Below are 22369 nucleotides of genomic sequence, written 5' to 3'. Positions count from 1 at the left end.
TTACCTTTGCTAAAAGTGACCTGCTTAGGTAATTCTTTATGTGTTTATCCCCTTTGCTAAAAGTGACCTGCTTAGAGGATTGTTGGTGTCATTACCTTTGCTAAAAGTGACCTGCTTAGGTAATGCCTTGTTCTTTTATTCCCCTTTGCTAAAAGTAACCTGCTTAGAGGAATGTTGATGTTTGATTGCCTTTGCTAAATGTTACTTGCCTAGGTGATTATTTTAGGTTTCCTTCCCCCTGCGTGATTTCCCTACAGAGACTAGGGTGGCGTAGTAGGTGATAGGTTTTCCTTCCATAGGTCCTGATGATAAGGTCCTAGCTCCCTGCGTGATTTCCCTACAGAGACTAGGGTGGCGTAGTAGGTGATAGGTTTTCCTTCCATAGGTCCTAGCTCCCTGCGTGATTTCCCTACAGAGACTAGGGTGGCGTAGGAGGTATTTTCTCTTTACCAGTAGTTACTGGTTGTATGCTACATTTACTATTTCTGTGTTACAGTCATTGTATGTTGATGTGCTAAAGTGTTATACCTACAAGTATTATTTCTAACAAGTGCATACCCCTGACAGTGGTCCAGGTGGCCCTGTCCTGTACATAATCCCTTGTAAATCTTGCCCGTGCCTGTTGGCACATTGTAAAGTGTGTGTGTTATCTAATGTGTTTTTATTATTATAATACAAAGGCTATTTTTGATATAACCTTGTGTGGAGTTTCCTTTGTGGTGGGCCTTTGGTTGTTGTCGCTGGGGTGCGCGCGCAAACGCTTTACACATCGCCTCTGAGATTAGCCTTGCTGCTCGCGCCACGTTACCTAGAGGGTGAGCGGGGGTTATCTTGGTGCGTGACTCCCTAGCCCTGACCTTAGAAATGATGATCCCTGACTGACCTCGACGCGAGTCTTGGCCGGCCAGGGTCCCGTTTCTAACAATAATGTCCTAGATATGCCAGTGATACCCAGCTCCTCCCTATCAGTGTTAAAGCCGAGAATAATAGACAGATGTTTAACAGTCTTATGTGGGATGTCAGACTGTTGATGAGGAACAGCTGGCTGCACTGAAAACCAGTAAGATGAAATTAACTCTACTCAAATCATAGCCAGTCAGAGGAAGCTGTGAAATGTATATGGATGTGTGTGTGTTTGCCAGGGAGACTGGAGACTCCCATCAAGCTGCTGTTGAGATACTATCATTGAAGTTGGTCTTCATTGACTAGCAATTTTAAATGGAGTGGTCGGTTCATGTGCTTACTAAACGCTGCAGACCATATGTCTACACCCTGTCAACAAACATCTGTTGCTTGATGAGCAAGATGGAGTTACTATATCATAAGCCAAGATAAGATCTATTTTGGACTAAAGTAATGCTTTGTTCACCACAGCTCCTAAACAAATCCTTGGGTCACCTACAAAGATGCAAAATTAGTGTGTCAGTGTGGTGGTGGTGAAGGGCAGCAGTACTATGGCACATCAATCATAAGAAAAATCCTATTGGTTCAAAGAAGTGCACACATCAAGTTTCAGACCATGATCTTGTTCTACAAGTCCACCTGGCATGAGTGCCCAGACTCTCAGATCATCTTCAGATGTTCTGCTGTTGGTACCATGTTTCGGTAGGAGCACCTCTAATGACAAAGGCTACAGATGGAAGAGGCTAGGCTCTGGAATTAACTTACTTCAGAAATTAGGAAGGCGTCCTTGGTGGCTCTATAGCATTTAGACAGTTTTGATGCTTTACAGATACCATGGACTAAATGAAATTAGCTTGAATCTAAACTATTAGTATAAACCTTTTATTGCATACCAACAATTTCCACTTTTCTAAACACCCATTTACCCCTTTCCCATCACTGATTCCTACAATTCATAAGTAATACAGGGAACTGGATAGATTACTCTGTGGTAAGAGTCCTCTGTTTTTTTCTGAGCTGCTGCTGAGCTACCAAAAAGGTAAATATTTTAGCAGCTAAACAAAATTAGGTTTCTATGAGGAATCCTGATTTTCAAGCCAATTTAGTAAAAAAAGGGAAATGTAATGATTACATTTAGTACAACAATGCAAATCGAACAATGGTAGGGAAAGTAAAAGGCTAAAGATACCCATAAGAAGCATAGGGGACCAAGTTTTAATTTGTCATTGGGCTGCAGTGCACCAGGATCTAGGCACTCTCCACAATCGATCAGCAGTTGAGTGAAGTTGGGAAGAGCATGCAGGTACATCCTGGTCAAAATCAGAGTAAGCAAATGTTGATCAAGGGTGAGAAACTCATCTGAGTCAACAGTTTTACCAATGAGCTTCGAATATTGTATAGATCTCAAAATAATTCAGTGACCAACATTGAATTCTGTAATCCAACATGGCTTCAAAAGGGTACATATCTTCGGTTTGCACACACTCTGGAGCTTCCAACTTTGCACTCAAATTAGTGAGCGGGACAAGCCTGGAAAAAGTGGTTGCAAATGTTTTGTCTTTTTTAAGTAGGTTTAGTACCTTGGGCTGGTCCTCCTGAGGATAAAAAATGCCCCAATTTGAATAAAACATAATATCATGTAGCTGAATGCTTTTATTGTGCCCAATCATTTAAAAACTGTTTTGGGGGGCCCCTGTCAGGGATTACATGGAGACAAGCTTATCACTCCTCTATTAAGGACTAAAGGCAAAAGTCCAATTCAAGCAGGGACTGCAGTTATTCTACAAGGTGAACATCCTACTCTGCCCAATGGCCTTCCTCCCTTTCACAGCTTTAAGGGGAGGCAGTCCACAGTTAATGGCCTCTATGGAATAAGTTCTGGAACCCTCTTCTTCCTGTGGGTGGAAGGAGTTCAGATTCCTTGAACCTCATGAGTGACTTTAACTCAGAAAATTTAGTGGATGCAGTTTTTATTCAGGCCTTCCTCGGGTAACAGGAGTATGTCTTTCTCATTCTCTTCTGGTCTCCTTCAGACATCCAGCATCATTCTGCTTTCCAGCTGATTGGCAGGCTTCTTAAGAATAGTAACTCAGCAGTAATTCGTGGTAACCCTTAAAGCTATTGTCATGAATTTTCCAAAGTGCCTCACCTCTATTTTTAGCACTTCCTGCATTTTTAAGCTGGTGCCATCCAAGGATCAGAAAGCCTTATTCCTATGTTTTCCATAATATTAGAAGGAGGCACAGGCTGGCACAGCTTTGTTAGATCCTGCAGCCAACACCTTGGCCGATATTGAAATATGTACCACCTTGTACCCATCATAGCAAAACCCACAGAAGGTGGTCAGATTCAAACTGGTTATCTTTACATTGCACCCAATTGGAGTGATGTGTCAGAGTGTTAAAAAAATCTGTTCCAAAATACCCTTTTTACTGTTCCTTTCCATTGACATGGGAGTAAAATAACAGATAAAGTGGATTTTCAACAAATCGGTAAATTGTTTTTGAATAAAATATATTGATAACCCAAAGTACAAGTGGAGGCTTTTTAAACACAAGCAAACCTTGTGAATGTAAAACAGCCGTAATCATATATAACTATACATTTAGGTGTATATGTTGCTGCTGAAAATTCGAGTTAGCATAACTTCCATGTTTCACTTCCAATTATTATGCAACTGGTCATTCCAGGCTCCAATGTACACCTTACAACTGCATTATTTAATGTCTGATTTAGCCCTAGGCATTTTACAATGTTTTAGTCTGACATTTTATTACACCAGTCTTGTAGGCAGTGTCACAGGGCTTCTTGTCAGCCAGCATGGTTGGAGCTCTTTGGGCACATTTGATAATGTTAGCTGTTCACCCTATCATTATGGTCAGCTGCCACTTATTATGAATTTCAGACACAAATCAACAAAGCAGATGTTGATTCTGAATATCAAAGAAAATGTCTCTTATACACATGGCTTGCTAATTGTACTGTGGGGATATTGGTCATTTTTTCATGTCTATAACCACCATGGTCTACATAATGGTCATGAACATGAAAAAGGCAGGTGGGTATCCCAATTCAGTGTAGGGAGGTCTTGTGGTGAATGGGTCACTGTCTAGAGGTTTCTGAAGGCAGAGCCAGCTGGTTCTCCATCTACAGAAATGAGGAAGTGTACCTTGGGCTCAGCAGAGGATGTCCCGTAGCTGTCATTTCCTAACTGAGGCGTTTGTCTTTTGAATTGAATCCGTCAATATGGTATCAAGATCCTTTTTTAATTCTCTAGTGTATGCAGTGAATGCAAAGGTGTTTCCTGCACTAGGCTGATATAAGCATTTGGTAGTGCCCTACGTCATTGGAATAGAATTGGACTTAATGTGCAAATTCAGAAAGGGTGATTTTTCTTTGATCCAGTGTTATGGCTCTCATGCCTTTACTGGCTATGATGTATGACTTAGAATCAGGTCTTATATGATGGTCTAAATAGTGGTCTTAAAGGTGCTCCTTTTGTGTTTCACAAATATGGTACAAATCGAAATCTAGGCATACTAAATACTTTGCAACCACTAAAATTGGGACTGAAACATGCAGCAGCATGTTCTGGCACTAGGCTTAAACGCACGAAGTAAGTTGAATAAACAACTTTTTGAGTGTTCACTCATTGTCACCAGCAACCTGTGCTTCTTACCTTGAGACATCCATGTTCCTCTCCTTAGCCCTAAATGTATAACTACTCAAAACCAATCCTACACGCAGAAATTACAGAATTTCTTATTCTCTCTCTCTGGGCTTAATTATCTGCAGACCCTCTTACTGAAAAACATAATCCTCCAAGAGTGCCCTCAGTGCCCAATTTCTGTGCTCCTAATTTATATAGTACCATTCTTAAACTGCACATTGAAGGTGTCGAGGAAAATAGTCTTGCACCATCATCCAGTTTGTTGGGAAGAACTGTTTGCTGTCACCGTGGGAGTTGGTATTGTGCTAGTTGAATCAACTTACCCTTAAAGTGACCATGTTCGAAATAAAGATGTTATAAATGTATTTGTCTTTAAATGGGTATATTCATGTACACTTTCTTAGTGACTATTTCTTTAAAGTGCAATTCTCTGTCAGGTCCCAAATGCCTTGTGTCTGCGCCCACCTACATTTTTGATTGATTTTCTTTAATCCCTCTCTTTGTAGACATCTGACCTGGCAGAAGTCCCTGAAGAAGGGGATAGCTCAAGTTTGTTGGACATGAGCAGGCAACGCAGCGACAGTGGTGAGATGTTGTTAATATGGTGTTTCCGGTTATACGTTAATAGTAATCTTGCACACTTTCAGTAAAGCAAACTGAAGACGTGTTTCTTCAAATGTGATTTATGGACTACTGAAAAACCTTAGTACAAGGATATTGAACAGAAAGGGATCGAGTCAGGCACATTGTGTAGGCTTGCATGGTTCATCACATGGACAACTTTACAACCTACTATGCGCATGTGGATATCATGGAAAACTTTAATGTAGCTGCCCAGTCTTTAACTTGAAATCGGTTCTCTTCACTACAGCGATTACAAAAAGGAAGACTTCTAGGACCACACAAATTCGATTTTTGCTATAGCACAGAGTAGTTAGGAATTCCAACAAAAGTCCTGCATGCACTTGCAGCGTGGTCATTTGAGCAACAATCGCAAACATTTTAGTGCATCTCAGTTTGGTTTAAGTGAGGAAAGATATCATCTGTGCGTTCAGATTTGGACATCCTGATTCATACAGTCAGTAGCTGCAGAGATTTACCACTGGAGATGGACCTGTGGAAAATCCACCTGCATAAATGAATTTGCCTTTTTACTTTAGGATTAAGGATGGGGAATAGGCTGTGATGGATTCAGGCAAAGCAACACTGGTGTGAATTCATAATATTCTATAATGTTTTTCTACCCATAAAACCAATGTAAATCCTGCAGAAGGAAAGAGGAAGTAACACTTGCAAATTGTACGAGGAATGAAAAAAGAGGTTTATCTACTGGAGCAACATTTTCGTGAATTGGGCCCTCTGTTCTCAAGTACATGAGCACAAACCTTTCAAATACAGCTCTAACAAATGCAATCTTATTATGAGGAGAATATATTTAATGAGGTTGATGTGCATCTATATAATTATTGCCTGTAAGAAATTGGGTTCTTGGTTAAGCAGGGTAGAAGCCCCATTCAAACAACAACACAAACCATGTCAGGGTGAACCACACAAAAGTCACTAAATAGCCCTATGCTTAACCCTCAGGTAGCTTAGCACAAATCAGTGAGGCTTAACTTAAGGCATTGAGTAAAGTATTTTTGCACCACACACCACACAAACAGTAATAACATAAAAACATAGCAAAATAAAAATCCTAAACCAACTTAGAAAAATAGATTAAATTTTAATGCATAAAATGACACCAAGATTAATTGCATCGAATCAGTAGAACTAAACCAGAGTTAGGATTCTTTTATGTTTCTAGTGCAAAAAAGCACCTTAAAAGATCAAAGCAACAACAGCGGATATATGATCGCATGAGAAAGGGGCGATTCAAAAGTTAAGACCAACCATGATGGCACGCGGGTCTGATACATGAGATGGATTGGGCCTGGTCTCGGCTTACCTCCGCAGCAGCAAATCCTGTTCAGCAGGACCTCTGGCCTCCTGAAGCCCTAGTCAGCTACATCCTGCTGCTTCGCCCCACTGATATAAAAAAACATACAATGATATTGCCGTTACAGTTGATGTTATTTTTCAGGTAAAAAGTGGACATATATGAGGCTTTAAAGTGCCTACCAAATCCACATTTAATTTTAAATTCCACCATGAAATGTTAATATTGGGTGCATTTTAAACCCCAATCTAGGATTCCTTTAAAGAAGCGTAGGCTTCCCATAGCCCAAGTACCATTGGTTTAAATTATGAAACCTTTATTAGTTCACCAGGGTGATATCTAGCCGTTCTTATAAAGAAACTTCATGAAGTTATATGTTGATTTCTCCTGACAAATTCAGGTCTATAGGATATGCCTTGTTCCCCACCATGAACACGGAAAGCCCTTTATTGAACAGAAAGTACTCAAGTGTGAGGGATTTTCTTGGGATTCACATTTTCCTAGTCTCCAGCTTTTACTTTTTTCCCTTACTTGGAAAAATTAAAGAAACGGCGGCACTGTCTTTTCTACTGAACCACTGGAAAGCAATAATTCCCTTTCATGACTGGCGCTCCATAGAAAATAAATATTACGGTCTCCCTTTCCACTGATGGGACAAGAGAAAGCTACAGCAGCCCAATCTTGTCTGAAGAGCAAGAGGAAGCAAATGATGATGCCTCCTTCTATGAGCGCAAAGGGAGAGAAAAAGTGGCCTTACCTCTCGTGGTGGTACCGACTCCCCTGATTTGCACAGGAACACTGCTAGCCTTTCTCCTGTGTTGACGTACAGGAGACAAAAACTCAATCCTCTTAATGGAAGCAATGCTGACCATTTCTCCTCCAGGAGATCAGTCGGGCGCATTGCACGCCTTGATAGATCATTACAAAATGGTACTAGCTCTTATCTCTTAATGACAGTACAATGTCATGGTTCCCCTCCCCATTGATAGGTTTCCCACCCTCCTATCGTAAATGATTAGAACGCTCCTCCTCCTTCCCTGGATCATGAATAGAATGTCCCCCGGCCTCTGTTTGTGGATCAATAGAATATAGAATATTTACTTGTTTCTCTGGTGAATCGCTTGAAGTTGAAAATTGATGTATTTTAATTTGAGATTTTGTGAATCTAGGGACCCTGTAATGCAATGTATGCAATATTGCACATTCTGGGTTATAACTGCAAAGGATGGGGAGCTCCTCGCAAACAATTGGGGGCAGATTTACAATAAGTGGCACATCCCTGCATATTAGCAGGGATACGCCACTTATTGTGTGCCAAGCCTCCGCCACCATTGATGCGCCGCATTTACAATGCGGCGCACCAATGGGCAAAAACGTAAAGGTGGCCATTGCTGGAGTTGCGTCGCAAGCACGACGCAGCTCCAGCAAGGCTCTGGGGGGCCCTATCTTGTTGATGCTGCGTCAATCCTAACGCCTGCTTCAAGGGGCAGGGTTTTGACGAAGCATGGGCCCCAAAATGACTGAGTGAAATCTTGTAGATTTCACTCAGCCACTTTTAGGAGGCGTTCCTGCGCTGGAACGCTCCCCCCTGCGCAGGAACACCCCCTTCTGGCGCAGGGCTTTACAACGTGACACATCTCCCAGATGCGTCACATTGTAAGTACCCGGCACCATGGCGCATCTTTTCAAAAGTGACGCAACGGCGGCGTAAAAGTGGCGCAAGGGGCTTGTACATCTGCCCCTTGGTATCACAGCATATCTCTTGCCTCACTGCACATTTATGAAGGTTAAAGCTATTATGCTGCAGCAGTGCCACATAACAATAAGGCATTTATCTCCTTGTAGCGGCGCATTGACTAATCACTTAATCCAAATTTGGCTATTGATTGAAGGCATCAAGAAAGTGGCATTTATACTATGTTTTCGTATACTTTGAAAAACGAGTTTCACAGATGTCACGAGGGTGCAAAGTCACAGATTGCATGCTCCCTGATAGGACCCACCCCTCTGAATACCAATATTAGAGGCATGAGGTGAGTGAGAGAATAGCACCCATGAGCAATGGTGCAAGTACCCTGCAACGTCATACATCGCTTACAGCAGGCCCTCTGCAGTATGAATATTTAATCCCCAAAGATAGAAATAATGGACATGTCACAACACATAATTACTTGCAGTACAGCACACGTGTATTGCACCCCAGATGTGGTACATTGAACTCGTTCTGAATGCACACACATTTCCTGACAGTTGTTAGAAGACCAGAAAAGTGGGTTCTAAAACTCGAAATATAAAACTGGTACCAATTTTATTTTCACAGAACCCTTCCCTGCAAATAAATGTGTCTGTGTGTGTGTATCAAAACACACCCACTGTAACTTTTGAGGCACATTAATGAACTGTTTGATCAGAATTAGATTTCTTTGACACACGGCCGTCAGAGACTTGGGAATTAATTATGCAACATTTGCTCCAAACATTTCCCTTGGTAAATGTTCATAAACCCTCAATGTTGTTTATGAAAACCATGAGAGTGGAACTTTCATCCGGTATGATTTCCAGTCACTTTCTCTGCTGGAGTACACACGTGCAGCAGTATACTAATGCTTTGCTGGGCTCGGAAATATGCAGCATCCGTCACATTTCATTTATTTTGTATTTTTGTCATGCAGTTTATTCTGCAGGAGATATCTGTAAATGTTTATGAAGAACACTTTAAATATTATGCAGCATATATTTCTCAGACGGCTGCACTTCAGACGTGCCTGCAAATATAATCTTCTATTATCTTAAAACAGCTGAATAAATAATTCCATAAAAACGTGACATTTTTCTCACTTTGCAACTATGTACTCCAGAAATGAAAAAAAATATGTATATGAACGATGCACATAGATGTTTATTTTATTGATTTTGTTGTTTATTTGAAGAGTTTTATATTGTGTGAACATGACCCATCAGGGTATGAGAGCGCTTTTCAGATAGCAGTCCAGTCATACATGAAGGTAAAAATGCAAAAGAGGAATAAACAATCATCAATACAGGTAAAGTTTGAACAAGTATTCCGGTAGAATCAAGATCCATGTATGTCAGCCTGAAGATGGCCAAGCTAGTGGACTTCAGGTGTGCTATTGGAGGACTCTACTAAGAAAGAGCATTTTTAGTTCTCTTTTGAAGGAGTTAGTCAAGGGTTTTTACTGATTTTGGATGCAGAGTGTTCCATATTCTTGGGGCTAGACCAGAGAAGGCATGTGTTGGACCTGCGATGGGCAAGCCCAGCACAAAGGGGGTAGCTTGGCTCAAGTGACAAGGCAAGTGAAGGCTGTAGTGTTAAGCCGGCTCTGACCCAATAATAACTCCTTGTACATCCACACCAAAAAGAAGGACACCACACCACTGCTGTAGAAAAATACGATTCCTTTATATAAAAGTTCTTTGTTGTAAATAGGGTTGACTGGGTAAGCACATATACATTTCTTTTGGTCATACAGTTCTGGTAATAAATGGTATTAATAAATAGAATAACTTCAGGGATGAGTATCAGAATAAATATCAGAATAAATATCAGGATAAATATCAGGATAAATATCAGAATAAATATTGGTTCATTTAAATAAACAATCACATGTTTCTTCTGGTATCGCTGCCACCAATTAAATACTTTAGAATCATTACATGTGCAATACGCTTCAAATGGGAAAGATAACTCTTACAGTTTATGCTGTTTTCAATGACCAGGTATACGGCTTCTCTGAGCACAAAATAAGGTTTGGGACTCTTTAATAATCACTCAAGGCGTATGCGTGTATATCTAGAAGGCAAGGAAACACAGTAAATACATCATTTGCACTCGGCGGTCACCGGGATAGGATCTCTGCTTTGCCGGTGAAGTCTATGCGCGCCTACGGGCTTTAGCACCACTTGAGCACAGGCGGCACCAGTTCAAAGTCATTAGACCGACGAACGGGCTGCCGGAGAGGTCACACAACCTTCGCGCACAGTCAAATAAATGCCGGTTCACAGTTCCTTCACAACGCTGCATTCACTATGAGGAAACGGGCCCACCTCACATCGGCTGCAGTCAAGATACGATTCAGTCGGGCACAGCACTCCTCTCGTTAGCGACGGGGCTCTCAGGGGCTCCACGGACCTCCCTCCGACTTCCGCATACAGGGGGGTTCCCGCCCACAGCTACAGCTCCCGGGTCACTGGGGAGTGGCAGAGACGCTGGTCCCGCCCAACGAAGGCCGGCCTTTCCCCGCCCCGGCGCACCACCTCACCTTCTATCTGCGCAGGAAGCGCTCTACGCTGGTGGGGCTCGGAGACGTCCGAGCTCCCCTCTAGAGGCACCTGTCGCGAATGGGGCACAGCTGACGATCGCGGTCGCGGCGAACTTGCTCTCGCCTCGCGACTCGATAAATCGATCACAGTTCACCACCGGGGGGCGGGGAGGCACACGAATCTGGCCACAGTCTTTTGGGGGCAATGAGGTACTCGCTGGGCAGGCGCTGTAGGCGCTAGATCACTTCTCACGTAGCTGACTGGAACGCCAGTCAGACACAACGCCAGCAACCCTTTGCTGCTCTACTGCCTGCGCTACCAGCCACCTCAGGGGTCAACAGGGCAGGTGTCAATCTGGTGTCAAGTCTGGAATCTCTTCTCTAATCTGAACTTCATCATCATCTTCACATATGGCCGCCAGGGACTGGGCCTTATATAGCCAGTGCCCTGGGGTACTGGCACGAGCCAGAAGGTTCTAGAACCTTCTCTGGCTGTGACAATGACAAGGCACTCTTTAGGGGTATTTAGGACACTCACAGCCACCGTACTGGGGTTCTAGAGCAGCCATTTTGTGTACCTGAGGAAAATAAAGGAATTCCTGTCAGAAATGCGCGCCAACCAAAGGGCGCCAAAACCTCAAAAGGCCAGGGTTCATGAAGGCTCCAATGGGAGTCACTTCACATGAGGAAAAAGGGTGTCCACCATTTTAAGTTCATTTATACAGGTTGACAACCCCAGTTTGTAATGCCACAGGTTTGGGCCAGGCGCCTTGTAAATAGGTGCCACAAACCTTGTGAGCAACTGGGCATCAAGGAACATCAAACCCCATGAGACAACACATAAAAAGTCCTGGTAGACAAATAAAAAGCGACAAATTTTGGGAGGTACAGGGGAACAAAAGAAATCATAGTGGTGAGGGGACTCTCAGAAGCAGACGGGTCTAACACACGTCCCCCCCAGCTGAAAGTGCGGAGAGCTACCCAACCCCTTGGGAGTCCTCAACACTAAGGCGGAAATACCTGGAGAGACCGTCTGCATTGGCGTGGTCAACTCCGGGCCGGTGTTCCACCCGAAAGTCCAATCCCTGTAGGGAGATAGACCACCTCAACAGTTTGGGATTTTCCCCCTTCATTTGCATGAGCCAATGAAGGGGTCGGTGGTCTGTCTGAACAAGGAAGTGTGAACCAAACAAATATGGTCGCAGCTTCTTCAGTGCCCAGACCACCGCAAAGGCTTCCCGCTCGATGGTACTCCACCTCTGTTCCCGGGGAAGCAGTCTCCGTGACAGAAAGACCACGGGTTGATCCAGACCCTCTTCATTGAGTTGCGATAGCACCGCCCCAATGCCAATGTCGGATGCATCTGTCTGGACAATGAACTCTTTTGAAAAATCTGGAGCCTTCAGGACTGGAGCTTTACACAATGCTTGTTTCAGAGTGTCGAAGGCTCGCTGGCAAGCCTCCGTCCAAATGACTCTCCTGGGTTGCTTTTTGGCCGTGAGTCCTGTAAGGGGTGCCACGATAGTGCCATACCCCTTCACGAATCGTCTGTAGTAACCTGTGAGGCCCAGGAAGGCTCGGACCTCAGTCTGGGTCTTGGGGGGTTTCCAGGCCATGATTGCCTCAATCTTCGCCTGAAGGGGCTGCACCGTTCCCCGGCCCACCAAGTGTCCTAAGTACACTACCGACCCCTGTCCAATCTGACATTTGCTGGCCTTGATCGTCAAGCCAGCCCATTCCAGGGCCTGGAGAACGGCTTGCAAGTGCTGCAAGTGATCCTCCCAGCTGCTACTGAAGACAGCTATGTCATCCAAGTAAGCAGCAGAGAATGACTCCATCCCGGTGAGGATCGTGTTCACCAGCCGCTGAAAAGTGGCAGGAGCGTTCTTGAGCCCAAAGGGCATGACGCAAAACTGGTAGTGTCCATCAGGTGTGGAGAAGGCTGACCTTTCCTTGGCTCCATTAGACATGGGAATCTGCCAGTACCCTGCAGTGAGGTCAATGGTACTGAGATATTGGGCAGCTCCCAACCGGTCAATCAATTCATCCGCCCGAGGGATCGGATAAACATCCGTTTTTTTTACCGAATTAAGTCCTCGGTAGTCCACACAGAATCTCAATTCTGGTGTGGTGCCAGGTGGGGCAGCTTTAGGAACTAACACCACCGGGCTAGACCAAGGGCTACTTGAAGGTTCGATGACTCCTAGCTCCAGCATCTTAGCTACTTCGCTTTGGATACTGGCCTTCACCTTGTCAGACAGCCGGTAAGACTTTGACTTTACAGGTGTTCTGTCCCCTGTGTCCACGTCATGGGTACACAGATGGATCTTACCCGGGACAAGGGAGAACAGAGGAGCGAATGACCCCAAGACCTGGCGACATTCCTCCTGCTGTTCAGGAGTCAGGGTTGGCGAGAGTTTCACTCCCTCCACTGACCCATCCTTTTCTTGAGACGCAAAAAGGTCGGGGAGAGGCTCCGTGTCCTCTTCCTCCGATCCGTCAGTCACCATAACCAACATGACTTCGGGCCTCTCGTAGTGGGGCTTGAGGCGATTGGCATGTAACACCCAATGCGGATGCCGAGGGGTCTTTACGTCCACCAGATAGGTAGACTTGCCCTTCTTCTCCAATACCTCATAGGGGCCTGTCCAACGGTCCTGGAGGGCACTCAGCTCTCCAGGCTCCATCACCCACACCTTCTGGCCAGGCTCCAACTCCACTGGGTGAGCGTTGTGGTCATACCACGCTTTCATGACTGCCTGACTGGCTTCCAAGTTGTCAGAAGCTTGCTTCCACAACTTAGCCATTTGGCTTCGGAAGGCCAGCATGTAGCTCACCACATCCTGGGGAACTTTCCGGGGAGATTTTTCCCAGGAGTCCCTCACCAGGCTGAGAGGTCCACGTACAGGGTGCCCGTACAAAAGCTCGAAGGGGCTGAAGCCCACTCCCTTTTGCGGCACTTCCCTGTAGGAAAAGAGCAAACAGGGTAGGAGGACGTCCCATTTCCTCCGCAGGCTTTCGGGTAGACTTCTGATCATACCCTTCAAGGTTTGGTTGAACCTTTCCACAAGACCATTGGTCTGTGGGTGATAAGGAGTGGTGAACCTGTAAGTCACTCCACACTCCTTCCACATGGCCCGCATATATGCTGACAGGAAGTTGGTCCCCCTGTCAGACACAACTTCCTTGGGGAATCCCACTCAGGTAAAGATCCCCATCAGGGCCTTGGCCACTACTGGTGCAGTAATGGTTCTCAGAGGAATTGCCTCTGGATACCTTGTGGCGTGATCCACCAGGACCAGGATAAACCTGTGACCGGATGATATAGGTGGATCTAGGGACCCAGCAATGTCGATGCCCACCCTTTCAAAGGGGGTGCCAACGACGGGAAGTGGTTCCAGGGGAGCCTTCAGCTTCGTCCCTGTTTTCCCACTGGCTTGGCATGACACGCATGACCGACAGTATGTGTCGGACGCCACCCTCATTCGAGGCCAATAAAAGTGGGGGACAAGCCGGGCAAAGGTCTTGTCCTGACCCAAGTGTCCTGCCAAGGGAATCTCATGAGCCAACTCTAATAGGAAGGCTCGGTAACACTGTGGGACTACCAGGGCCCGTGACAATCCGTGCACTGGCGCCCTGGGTTCACTGTAGAGGAGACCATCCTCCCAGTAAACACGATAGTTCCCAGACTCGTTACCTGCTGCCTGGGCTTCAGCCTGTTGCCTCAGACCCTCGAGGGTGGGACATTCCCTTTGTCCCTTGCTCAGTTCCTCCCTGGATGGTCCTCCTTCCACTCGCCACTCAGCGGGGATAGGCAAGTCCTCCAACGGAACCATGTCCTCCTCCGCAGACTCCGGGTCCACCTCCACAGGTGGCCTATCCGTCTCATGGGGCATGGACATCGAGGCAGGCTCCTCCTGTCCTCAAAATGTTCCCTCATCAGCAGCTGGGTGGGCCATTGTTCCAGGCTCCAACCCACGCGACTTCTCCTCCCGAGCAGCCGCAGACCTGGTACTCACACAGGCCCAATCAGGTGTACCCAGCATCTCAGTATGAGTCCGGTATTCCACCTCCTTCCAAGCATTGTGATCCATATCATTGCCCAGCAGACAATCGACTGGCACGGCGGGGCTTACGGCAACTCGAAGTGAACCTGCAACCCCTCCCCACTCAAAGGGAACCTCGGCCACAGGATAGTGGCCCATTCTGCCGTCAGCCATCGCGGCTGGATGAAGTACGCCTGGAATCACCTGCTCTGAGGACACCAGATGACTCCTTACCATAGTCATACTGGCTCCTGTATCTCTCAGAGCTTCCCCTCTAAGGCCATTGATGGTGACCCATTGCCCATACTTGGTAGTATTTGAGGGCACCTGGATATTTGGAACCACCTCCCGATCACCCAGGGACACTAAGGTGACACCCGCCCACTCCCCCCCCCTTAACTAAGGGTATCTCCTCCCCGAGCGCTACACTAGCGACTCCCGGGGCCTTTCCTCCAGTGGGAGGGGGTGGTCTCTTTGGGCATTTCACGTCTCCCTTATAATGTCCAATACCACCGCACTCATAGCAATGGATAACCCTTGGCTGCTGACTCTGGCCAGGATTAGGGTTCTTCTGCGGGTTAGCCTTAGAAGTGGAGAAGAAACTTTTCCCCTTAAAAGTATTTTGGGGGCCTTTGGAGAACTCCTGCTTCTTGTTATCTCCCCCCTCTTTCTTCTGGGGAGCGCCCTGTCCGGACTTCTGAGAATCTCCTCCCGTCCCCTTCGTGGACACTCGGGTACTTGCCCAAATGTCCGCCTCCTCAGCAAGCTTACGGGGGCAAGTAAGTTTGCTGTCTACCAGGTGTTGCCTCAGCTCGGGAAGACATTTCTCGAGTAGATGTTCCTTGAGTATCAGGTCGTACAACCCTCGATAGTCCTCCACCTCATTACCTTGTACCCACCCATCCAGGGCTTTCTTAGCAAAATCCAGGAAGTCAACCCAATTAAGTGAGCTCAGCTTGTGGCTGCCCCTAAACCTTTGCCGGTATTTCTCGGGGGTCAACCCAAACTTCCTGATGAGCGCCACCTTCATGGCGGGGTAATTAACCTGTTCCTCCCGGTCTAGGGCCAATAGGGCATCCCTACCTGTCGGAGGCATGTACCGGTATAATCCACCACCCCAATGCTTCTCATGGATCCCATGGGCTCTTAAGGAGACCTCATAGGCTGCCAGCCACTTGGCTATGTCGTCTCCAGCGGTATAACTGGCGACTACGTCTTTGGGTAAATGGGGCCTGGGCTCCCTGGCAAATTCCTTTGACTCGACACCCTTCGGAGTGATGTTAGGGGCCTGGAATTCGAGTTCTCGTAGCTTGAACTCGTGTTCCAACCTTCTTCCCTCCCTCCTTTCTTCCAACTCCATTTTTGCTATTTCCCACCTTAACAGTCTTTCCTCTCTCCTGTCAGCTAACTCCGTTTCTGACAACCCTCTCGATGACACACTGCTGCCCTCCCGTGAGGTTGCCTTGGGGCTGATTGACAGCTCACCCACCCCCGGGGGACATTCCGCAGTCCTATCAATGACAGTACCTCTGTCCGATTCCTCCTCCTCCACCGTTCCCTCCGTGTGTGCTTCCACCCATGCTCGCAGACTAGTACGGAGCTCCTCTCTTTTGGCCCCTCGCCTGACAAACACTCCCCTCTCCTGACAGAAATCCTTGAGCTGTGCCACAGTATAGGTCTCCAGCTCTGACATTTCGAATTCCATCTTGTCAGTGAAAAGTGTGGACAACCACCCCGAATTAGGTGACCAGGATAAGAACTTTGAGGGTCACTTCCACCCACCTCCAGGAAAGAATTTGGAAAAAACAAAACATTGAATTGGAGGGCCGCTAGGAGAAAACTCCGGGTGTGTACCTGTGGTGCACACTGAATTATTATGGGGTTCAAAACAAGCACGGCTCGCAATCCCACCCGCTGAGCACCAATTTTATGTTGGACCTGCGATGGGCAAGCCCAGCACAAAGGGGGTAGCTTGGCTCAAGTGACAAGGCAAGTGAAGGCTGTAGTGTTAAGCCGGCTCTGACCCAATAATAACTCCTTGTACATCCACACCAAAAAGAAGGACACCACACCACTGCTGTAGAAAAATACGATTCCTTTAATCAAAAGTTCTTTGTTGTAAATAGGGTTGACTGGGTAAGCACATATACATTTCTTTTGGTCATACAGTTCTGGTAATAAATAGTATTAATAAATAGAATAACTTCAGGGATGATTATCACAATAAATATCAGAATAAATATCAGGATAAATATCAGAATAAATATCAGAATAAATATTGGTTAATTTAAATAAACAACCACATGTTTCTTCTGGTATCGCTGCCACCAAATAAATACTTTAGAATCATTACATGTGCAATACGCTTCAAATGGGAAAGATAACTCTTACAGTTTATGCTGTTTTCAATGACCAGGTATACGGCTTCTCTGAGCACAAAATAAGGTTTGGGACTCTTTAATAATCACTCAAGGCGTATGCGCGTATATCTAGAAGGCAAGGAAACACAGTAAATACATCATTTGCACTCGGCGGTCACCGGGATAGGATCTCTGCTTTGCCGGTGAAGTCTATGCGCGCCTACGGGCTTTAGCACCACTTGAGCACAGGCGGCACCAGTTCAAAGTCATTAGACCGACGAACGGGCTGCCGGAGAGGTCACACAACCTTCGCGCACAGTCAAATAAATGCCGGTTCACAGTTCCTTCACAACGCTGCATTCACTATGAGGAAACGGTCCCACCTCACATCCGCTGCAGTCAAGATACGATTCAGTCGGGCACAGCACTCCTCTGGTTAGCGACGGGGCTCTCAGGGGCTCCACGGACCTCCCTCTGACTTCCGCATACAGGGGGGTTCCCGCCCACAGCTACAGCTCCCGGGTCACTGGGGAGTGGCAGAGACGCTGGTCCCGCCCAACGAAGGCCGGCCTTTCCCCGCCCCGGCGCACCACCTCACCTTCTATCTGCGCAGGAAGCGCTCTAGACTGGTGGGGCTCGGAGACGTCCGAGCTCCCCTCTAGAGGCACCTGTCGCGAAGGGGGCACAGCTGACGATCGCGGTCGCGGCGAACTTGCTCTCGCCTCGCGACTCGATAAATCGATCACAGTTCACCACCGGGGGGCGGGGAGGCACACAAATCTGGCCACAGTCTTTTGGGGGCAATGAGGTACTCGCTGGGCAGGCGCTGTAGGCGCTAGATCACTTCTCACGTAGCTGACTGGAACGCCAGTCAGACACAACGCCAGCAACCCTTTGCTGCTCTACTGCCTGCGCTACCAGCCACCTCAGGGGTCAACAGGGCAGGTGTCAATCTGGTGTCAAGTCTGGAATCTCTTCTCTAATCTGAACTTCATCATCATCTTCACACATGGCCGCCAGGGACTGGGCCTTATATATCCAGTGCCCTGGGGTACTGGCACGAGCCAGAAGGTTCTAGAACCTTCTCTGGCTGTGACAATGACAAGGCACTCTTGAGGGGTATTTAGGACACTCACAGCCACCGTACTGGGGTTCTAGAGCAGCCATTTTGTGTACCTGAGGAAAATAAAGGAATTCCTGTCAGAAATGCGCGCCAACCAAAGGGCGCCAAAACCTCAAAAGGCCAGGGTTCATGAAGGCTCCAATGGGAGTCACTTCACATGAGGAAAAAGGGTGTCCACCATTTTAAGTTCATTTATACAGGTTGACAACCCCAGTTTGTAATGCCACAGGTTTGGGCCAGGCGCCTTGTAAATAGGTGCCACAAACCTTGTGAGCAACTGGGCATCAAGGAACATCTAACCCCATGAGACAACATATAAAAAGTCCTGGTAGACAAATAAAAAGCCACAAATTTTGGGAGGTACAGGGGAACAAAAGAAATCATAGTGGTGAGGGGACTCTCAGAAGCAGACGGGTCTAACAGCATGGTTATAAGTTCTCTTTTTGTTGAACATCTGTGGTTTGAGCACTGGGGAACTGGTGCTTCTGTGGTGTGGCTGCCAACAGATAGTTTTCGTTTTGTGGCCACGTAGACAGGAGTGTTGTAGTGGAGGGCATTATGAGTCATGCATGCTATCTTCAACTGGATCCTCACTTCAAACAGGAGCTATTTTAGCAGTTTTAGGTCTGGTGTGATGTGATCCTATGATGAGTCTAGCAGCTGAATTCAGTCTATCCCTTAGTGGCTCTAGCCGTGCTTTAGGTAAGCCTGCAGCAGTAGCAATCCCGTAATCTAATCAGATTATTAAGGCTTGGACAGCACACCAAAAGTCAGCTGGGAGCAAGAATGACTTAATTGTCTTTAATGTGTTCAATTGACTGTTAACTCCCTTGGTGGTTGCACTGATATGATCTTGCATATTTAAATGTTTGTCCAAAGTGATACCAGGTGATCTATAGAGTCAATAAAGTGGGGTGCAGTTCAGAGCTGTGAGGGGTATGAGCCATTCTCCAATGGGGGAATATTGGTTATGGGGGCAATCAGAAGGAAATCGATTTTGAGAGTGTTGAGCATGAGGTTATTGTGGGTTAACAATTGTTGGGTCTTTAGTAGAGTGCAGTTAAGAGTTTTGATATCTTCAGGCAAGGACATTTTCACATACAGTTGAGGGTCACCCATGTATATGTGGTAAAGAATGTTAGATTGCTTTAGAATCTCAGTCAGAGGTTCCATGTATAAGTTGAGTAATGTGGGTGAGAGTGTGGAAGCCTGAGGCACTTGAATTGAGACCAGGGTGATGTCATAAAGGGTTTGACTAACTTTCATTATATGGGCTCTGTTGTGAAGAAATGAGGTGTCTGTCAGCTTAATTTACACTTACAAATATAGTGGGAAGACAAGCTCTAGGACGTTTATCGAGGGAGCAAGATTTTCTATAGCCTAATCTTTATATGGAATCATTAATTAACCCCGCCACTAGTCATATGGATCTTTGTTCGTGACAAGGAGCAAACATGTCTATCAATACAATGATATGATACATCATTAATGACTTTTAGTACAGTCATACTTTTGTATGAGTTAAACAGTTTTATTTTAAGGTCTTTTAGTTTTAATAATTTTATTCAATAAGAATTTGTCTTTTAATCATCAGCATTAGAAATTAACATAGTCCCAAAGGTCAAAGGTCAAAATAAGCTTTATTTCGATATAAATTTCCATATCATAAAAGCATACAATTATCAAAACACATATACATACAAAACACAGTGCGCATACAAATGTATGTCACAAGGAGCCAGTACCATTTCGATTAAGATAAAAGTAGGGGAGACATCAATCACATTCATAATTAAAAAAAATTCCGGTTCTCAGAACCCTATGCATTAAAACAATTTATAAAATATGTACAATCAGTTTATTTATTACATCGAAACTCTGAATTTTACCAATAATTTCAAGAACTTAGTTAAGCTATAAATCACTTCCGGAGTCTCCATCCTTTGTAGTCTAAAAAAAGCATCTCTACAAGAACGGAGACCCCACTCCTTGAGAATTGGTCTAAGCAAACTTTTTCTGGGAACTTGATAAAATGTACAGAATAAAGTGCAGTGCAAATTCGATTGGGGGGCTATATCGTCACAGGGACAAGGCAGCATTTGTCTCGACCAATCGTTACAAGATGAAAATGTGATTAGTCGGAAAAAAGAACCCATTCTAAATCTAGTCAGGAGCATTCTAGCATAGCAATTAATATCACTAATAAGATATAATTGGAGGCCCCGGTCAAGAGTAATGTTTTGATAGGCTAGGACAGACTTTTTTATTTTCTCCATGTTCCATCTTTTATTCTCTAAATGGTCCATGACCAATTTGCGTAACCCTTTCCTTGAGATTGATTCCATGCTAAGCGGATTTTTAAAAAACTCCGGGTGACACATGTCATTCATCATTTTTTCTACCACAGACAGCCATTTAATTCGCTTTGCACGGTCTAATTGCAGGCAGTCAGTTATGGTGTTGCGATTAAAGGTTGTCTCAGGGGTTGACCAGAGTTTATGCCATAGCAGAATGGGTTCTGTCGTTATAATGTCTGAAATATATGGTAGACCGAGTTCAATATGAATGAAAAAGGTAGGGGTTGATTTAGGAACCCCTAGGAGGTACCGGAGGAAACGATTCTCCGTTTGTTGGATACAAAGTGCAGAGTCGATCCCCCATACCCCTGAGCCATAGATGGCCGTGGTCACACATTTAGCCTTATAAATGACAGACAACTCCTTGACAGGTCTGCCCCCAATTTTAATAGCAAAATTCTGCAGTGCTCCTATCGCTTTGGAAAAGGCTAATTTTCTAGCTATAATTGCATTTTTCCAAGTGGATTTCTTATGAAAACAAATTCCAAGGTACGGAAATTGGTCTGTTGTCTCTATTTTTCTGTTTTGAATAAAAATGGGGCAGGGTATTTTCTTCGTTCCCTGGCAGCAGGACATAGGAAAAGTTTTTGTAATATTGACCTTCAGTCCCTTTTCCCTCATGAAAAATGTGAACTTAGAGACAGCCCTTTGAAGGCCCAGACTAGTCCGGGATAAAATTGCGGCGTCGTCCGCATATAAAAGGATGTGGACAGGGTGGCCCTGCACTGCGGGGTAGTCATAGGAAAAGCTATTCAGATAGTCGCCAATGTCGTTTATATAGAGGGAGAAGAGTAGGGGTGCCAAAATGCACCCCTGACTTACTCCCCTCCTGATAGAAAATCTTGGCGAGCACTCTCCCTTTTGTCCAAAGCGTACCCTCGCTTCTGCATCCCTATAAAGCTCTCTAATGAAATTGAGGATTGGGGGTCCAGACCAAAACTTTTTAGAGTTGCCCACAGTTGTTTATGTTCAACACAATCGAAAGCTGAACTTAAATCTATAAAAGTAATAAAAAGATTCCCTCTTTTTGCTAGGGTATATTTTGAAATTAAAAGATGTAAATTAAGACTCTGCTCATTAGTCCCCATGCCTTGTCGGAAACCATACTGGAAAATCGAGAGGTTGTTAGTTTCCTCGACCCAGTTTTGCACACGTTTTAAAATGATACGTCCCGCTACCTTCATTAAGGAGTCTATGAGAGAAATTGGACGGTAGCAGGACGAGTCATGCCTGTCCCCTTTTTTAAAAATGGGGACCATTATTGCTTCTGACCATGTTTGTATTAAGCCGTGGGTATTTGCACAGTTCATCACTAAGGTTAGCAGGGGGGCCCAGAGGTCCAATTTAGCTTTAAAAACCTCGATTGGTATTAAGTCCGGGCCCGGTGCCTTGCGGACGGGCGTTCTCTAATGGCCAGACTCACCTCCTCACATGAGAAGACAATACCCAGGGGGAGATTTTTCTTGGAAGATCCTAAGTTATCGGATGGCACAGTACTACCCTCCGAGAGGATAGGTTCTGGATCAGGGCAATCATACAGATTTTTAAAATGGGCAGCCCAGATGTCCTCATTTATAGCAATGTCTAGCTTTTCTGGTTGGTTACCTCGTACAAAGGGGGCGTTTACTGCCTTCCAGAAGGCCGTAGCATCTTTATTTTTTGAGGAGGAAATGAATACCTCCCAGGCCTTT

The 22369-nt window shown here is 45.5% G+C and overlaps 1 protein-coding gene across 2 annotated transcripts in view; it reads left to right on the top strand.

Moving 5' to 3' along the window:
* Window positions 1-22369, top strand: part of STAC (SH3 and cysteine rich domain) — a 1007531-nt gene that overhangs the window by 675547 nt on the left and 309615 nt on the right. For both annotated transcript variants that reach the window (XM_078685878.1, XM_078685877.1), the window contains exon 6: window positions 5080-5158. In XM_078685878.1, the coding sequence (XP_078542004.1) occupies window positions 5080-5158 (79 nt within the window). The remainder of the gene's footprint in view (window positions 1-5079; window positions 5159-22369) is intronic.

Source organism: Lissotriton helveticus, chromosome 4_1 (assembly GCF_964261635.1).
Source record: "Lissotriton helveticus chromosome 4_1, aLisHel1.1, whole genome shotgun sequence".
NCBI classification, from domain to species: domain Eukaryota; kingdom Metazoa; phylum Chordata; class Amphibia; order Caudata; family Salamandridae; genus Lissotriton; species Lissotriton helveticus.
The sequence above is the reverse complement of the archived record's forward strand: the minus strand, read 5'-3'. Positions and strand labels throughout refer to the sequence as shown.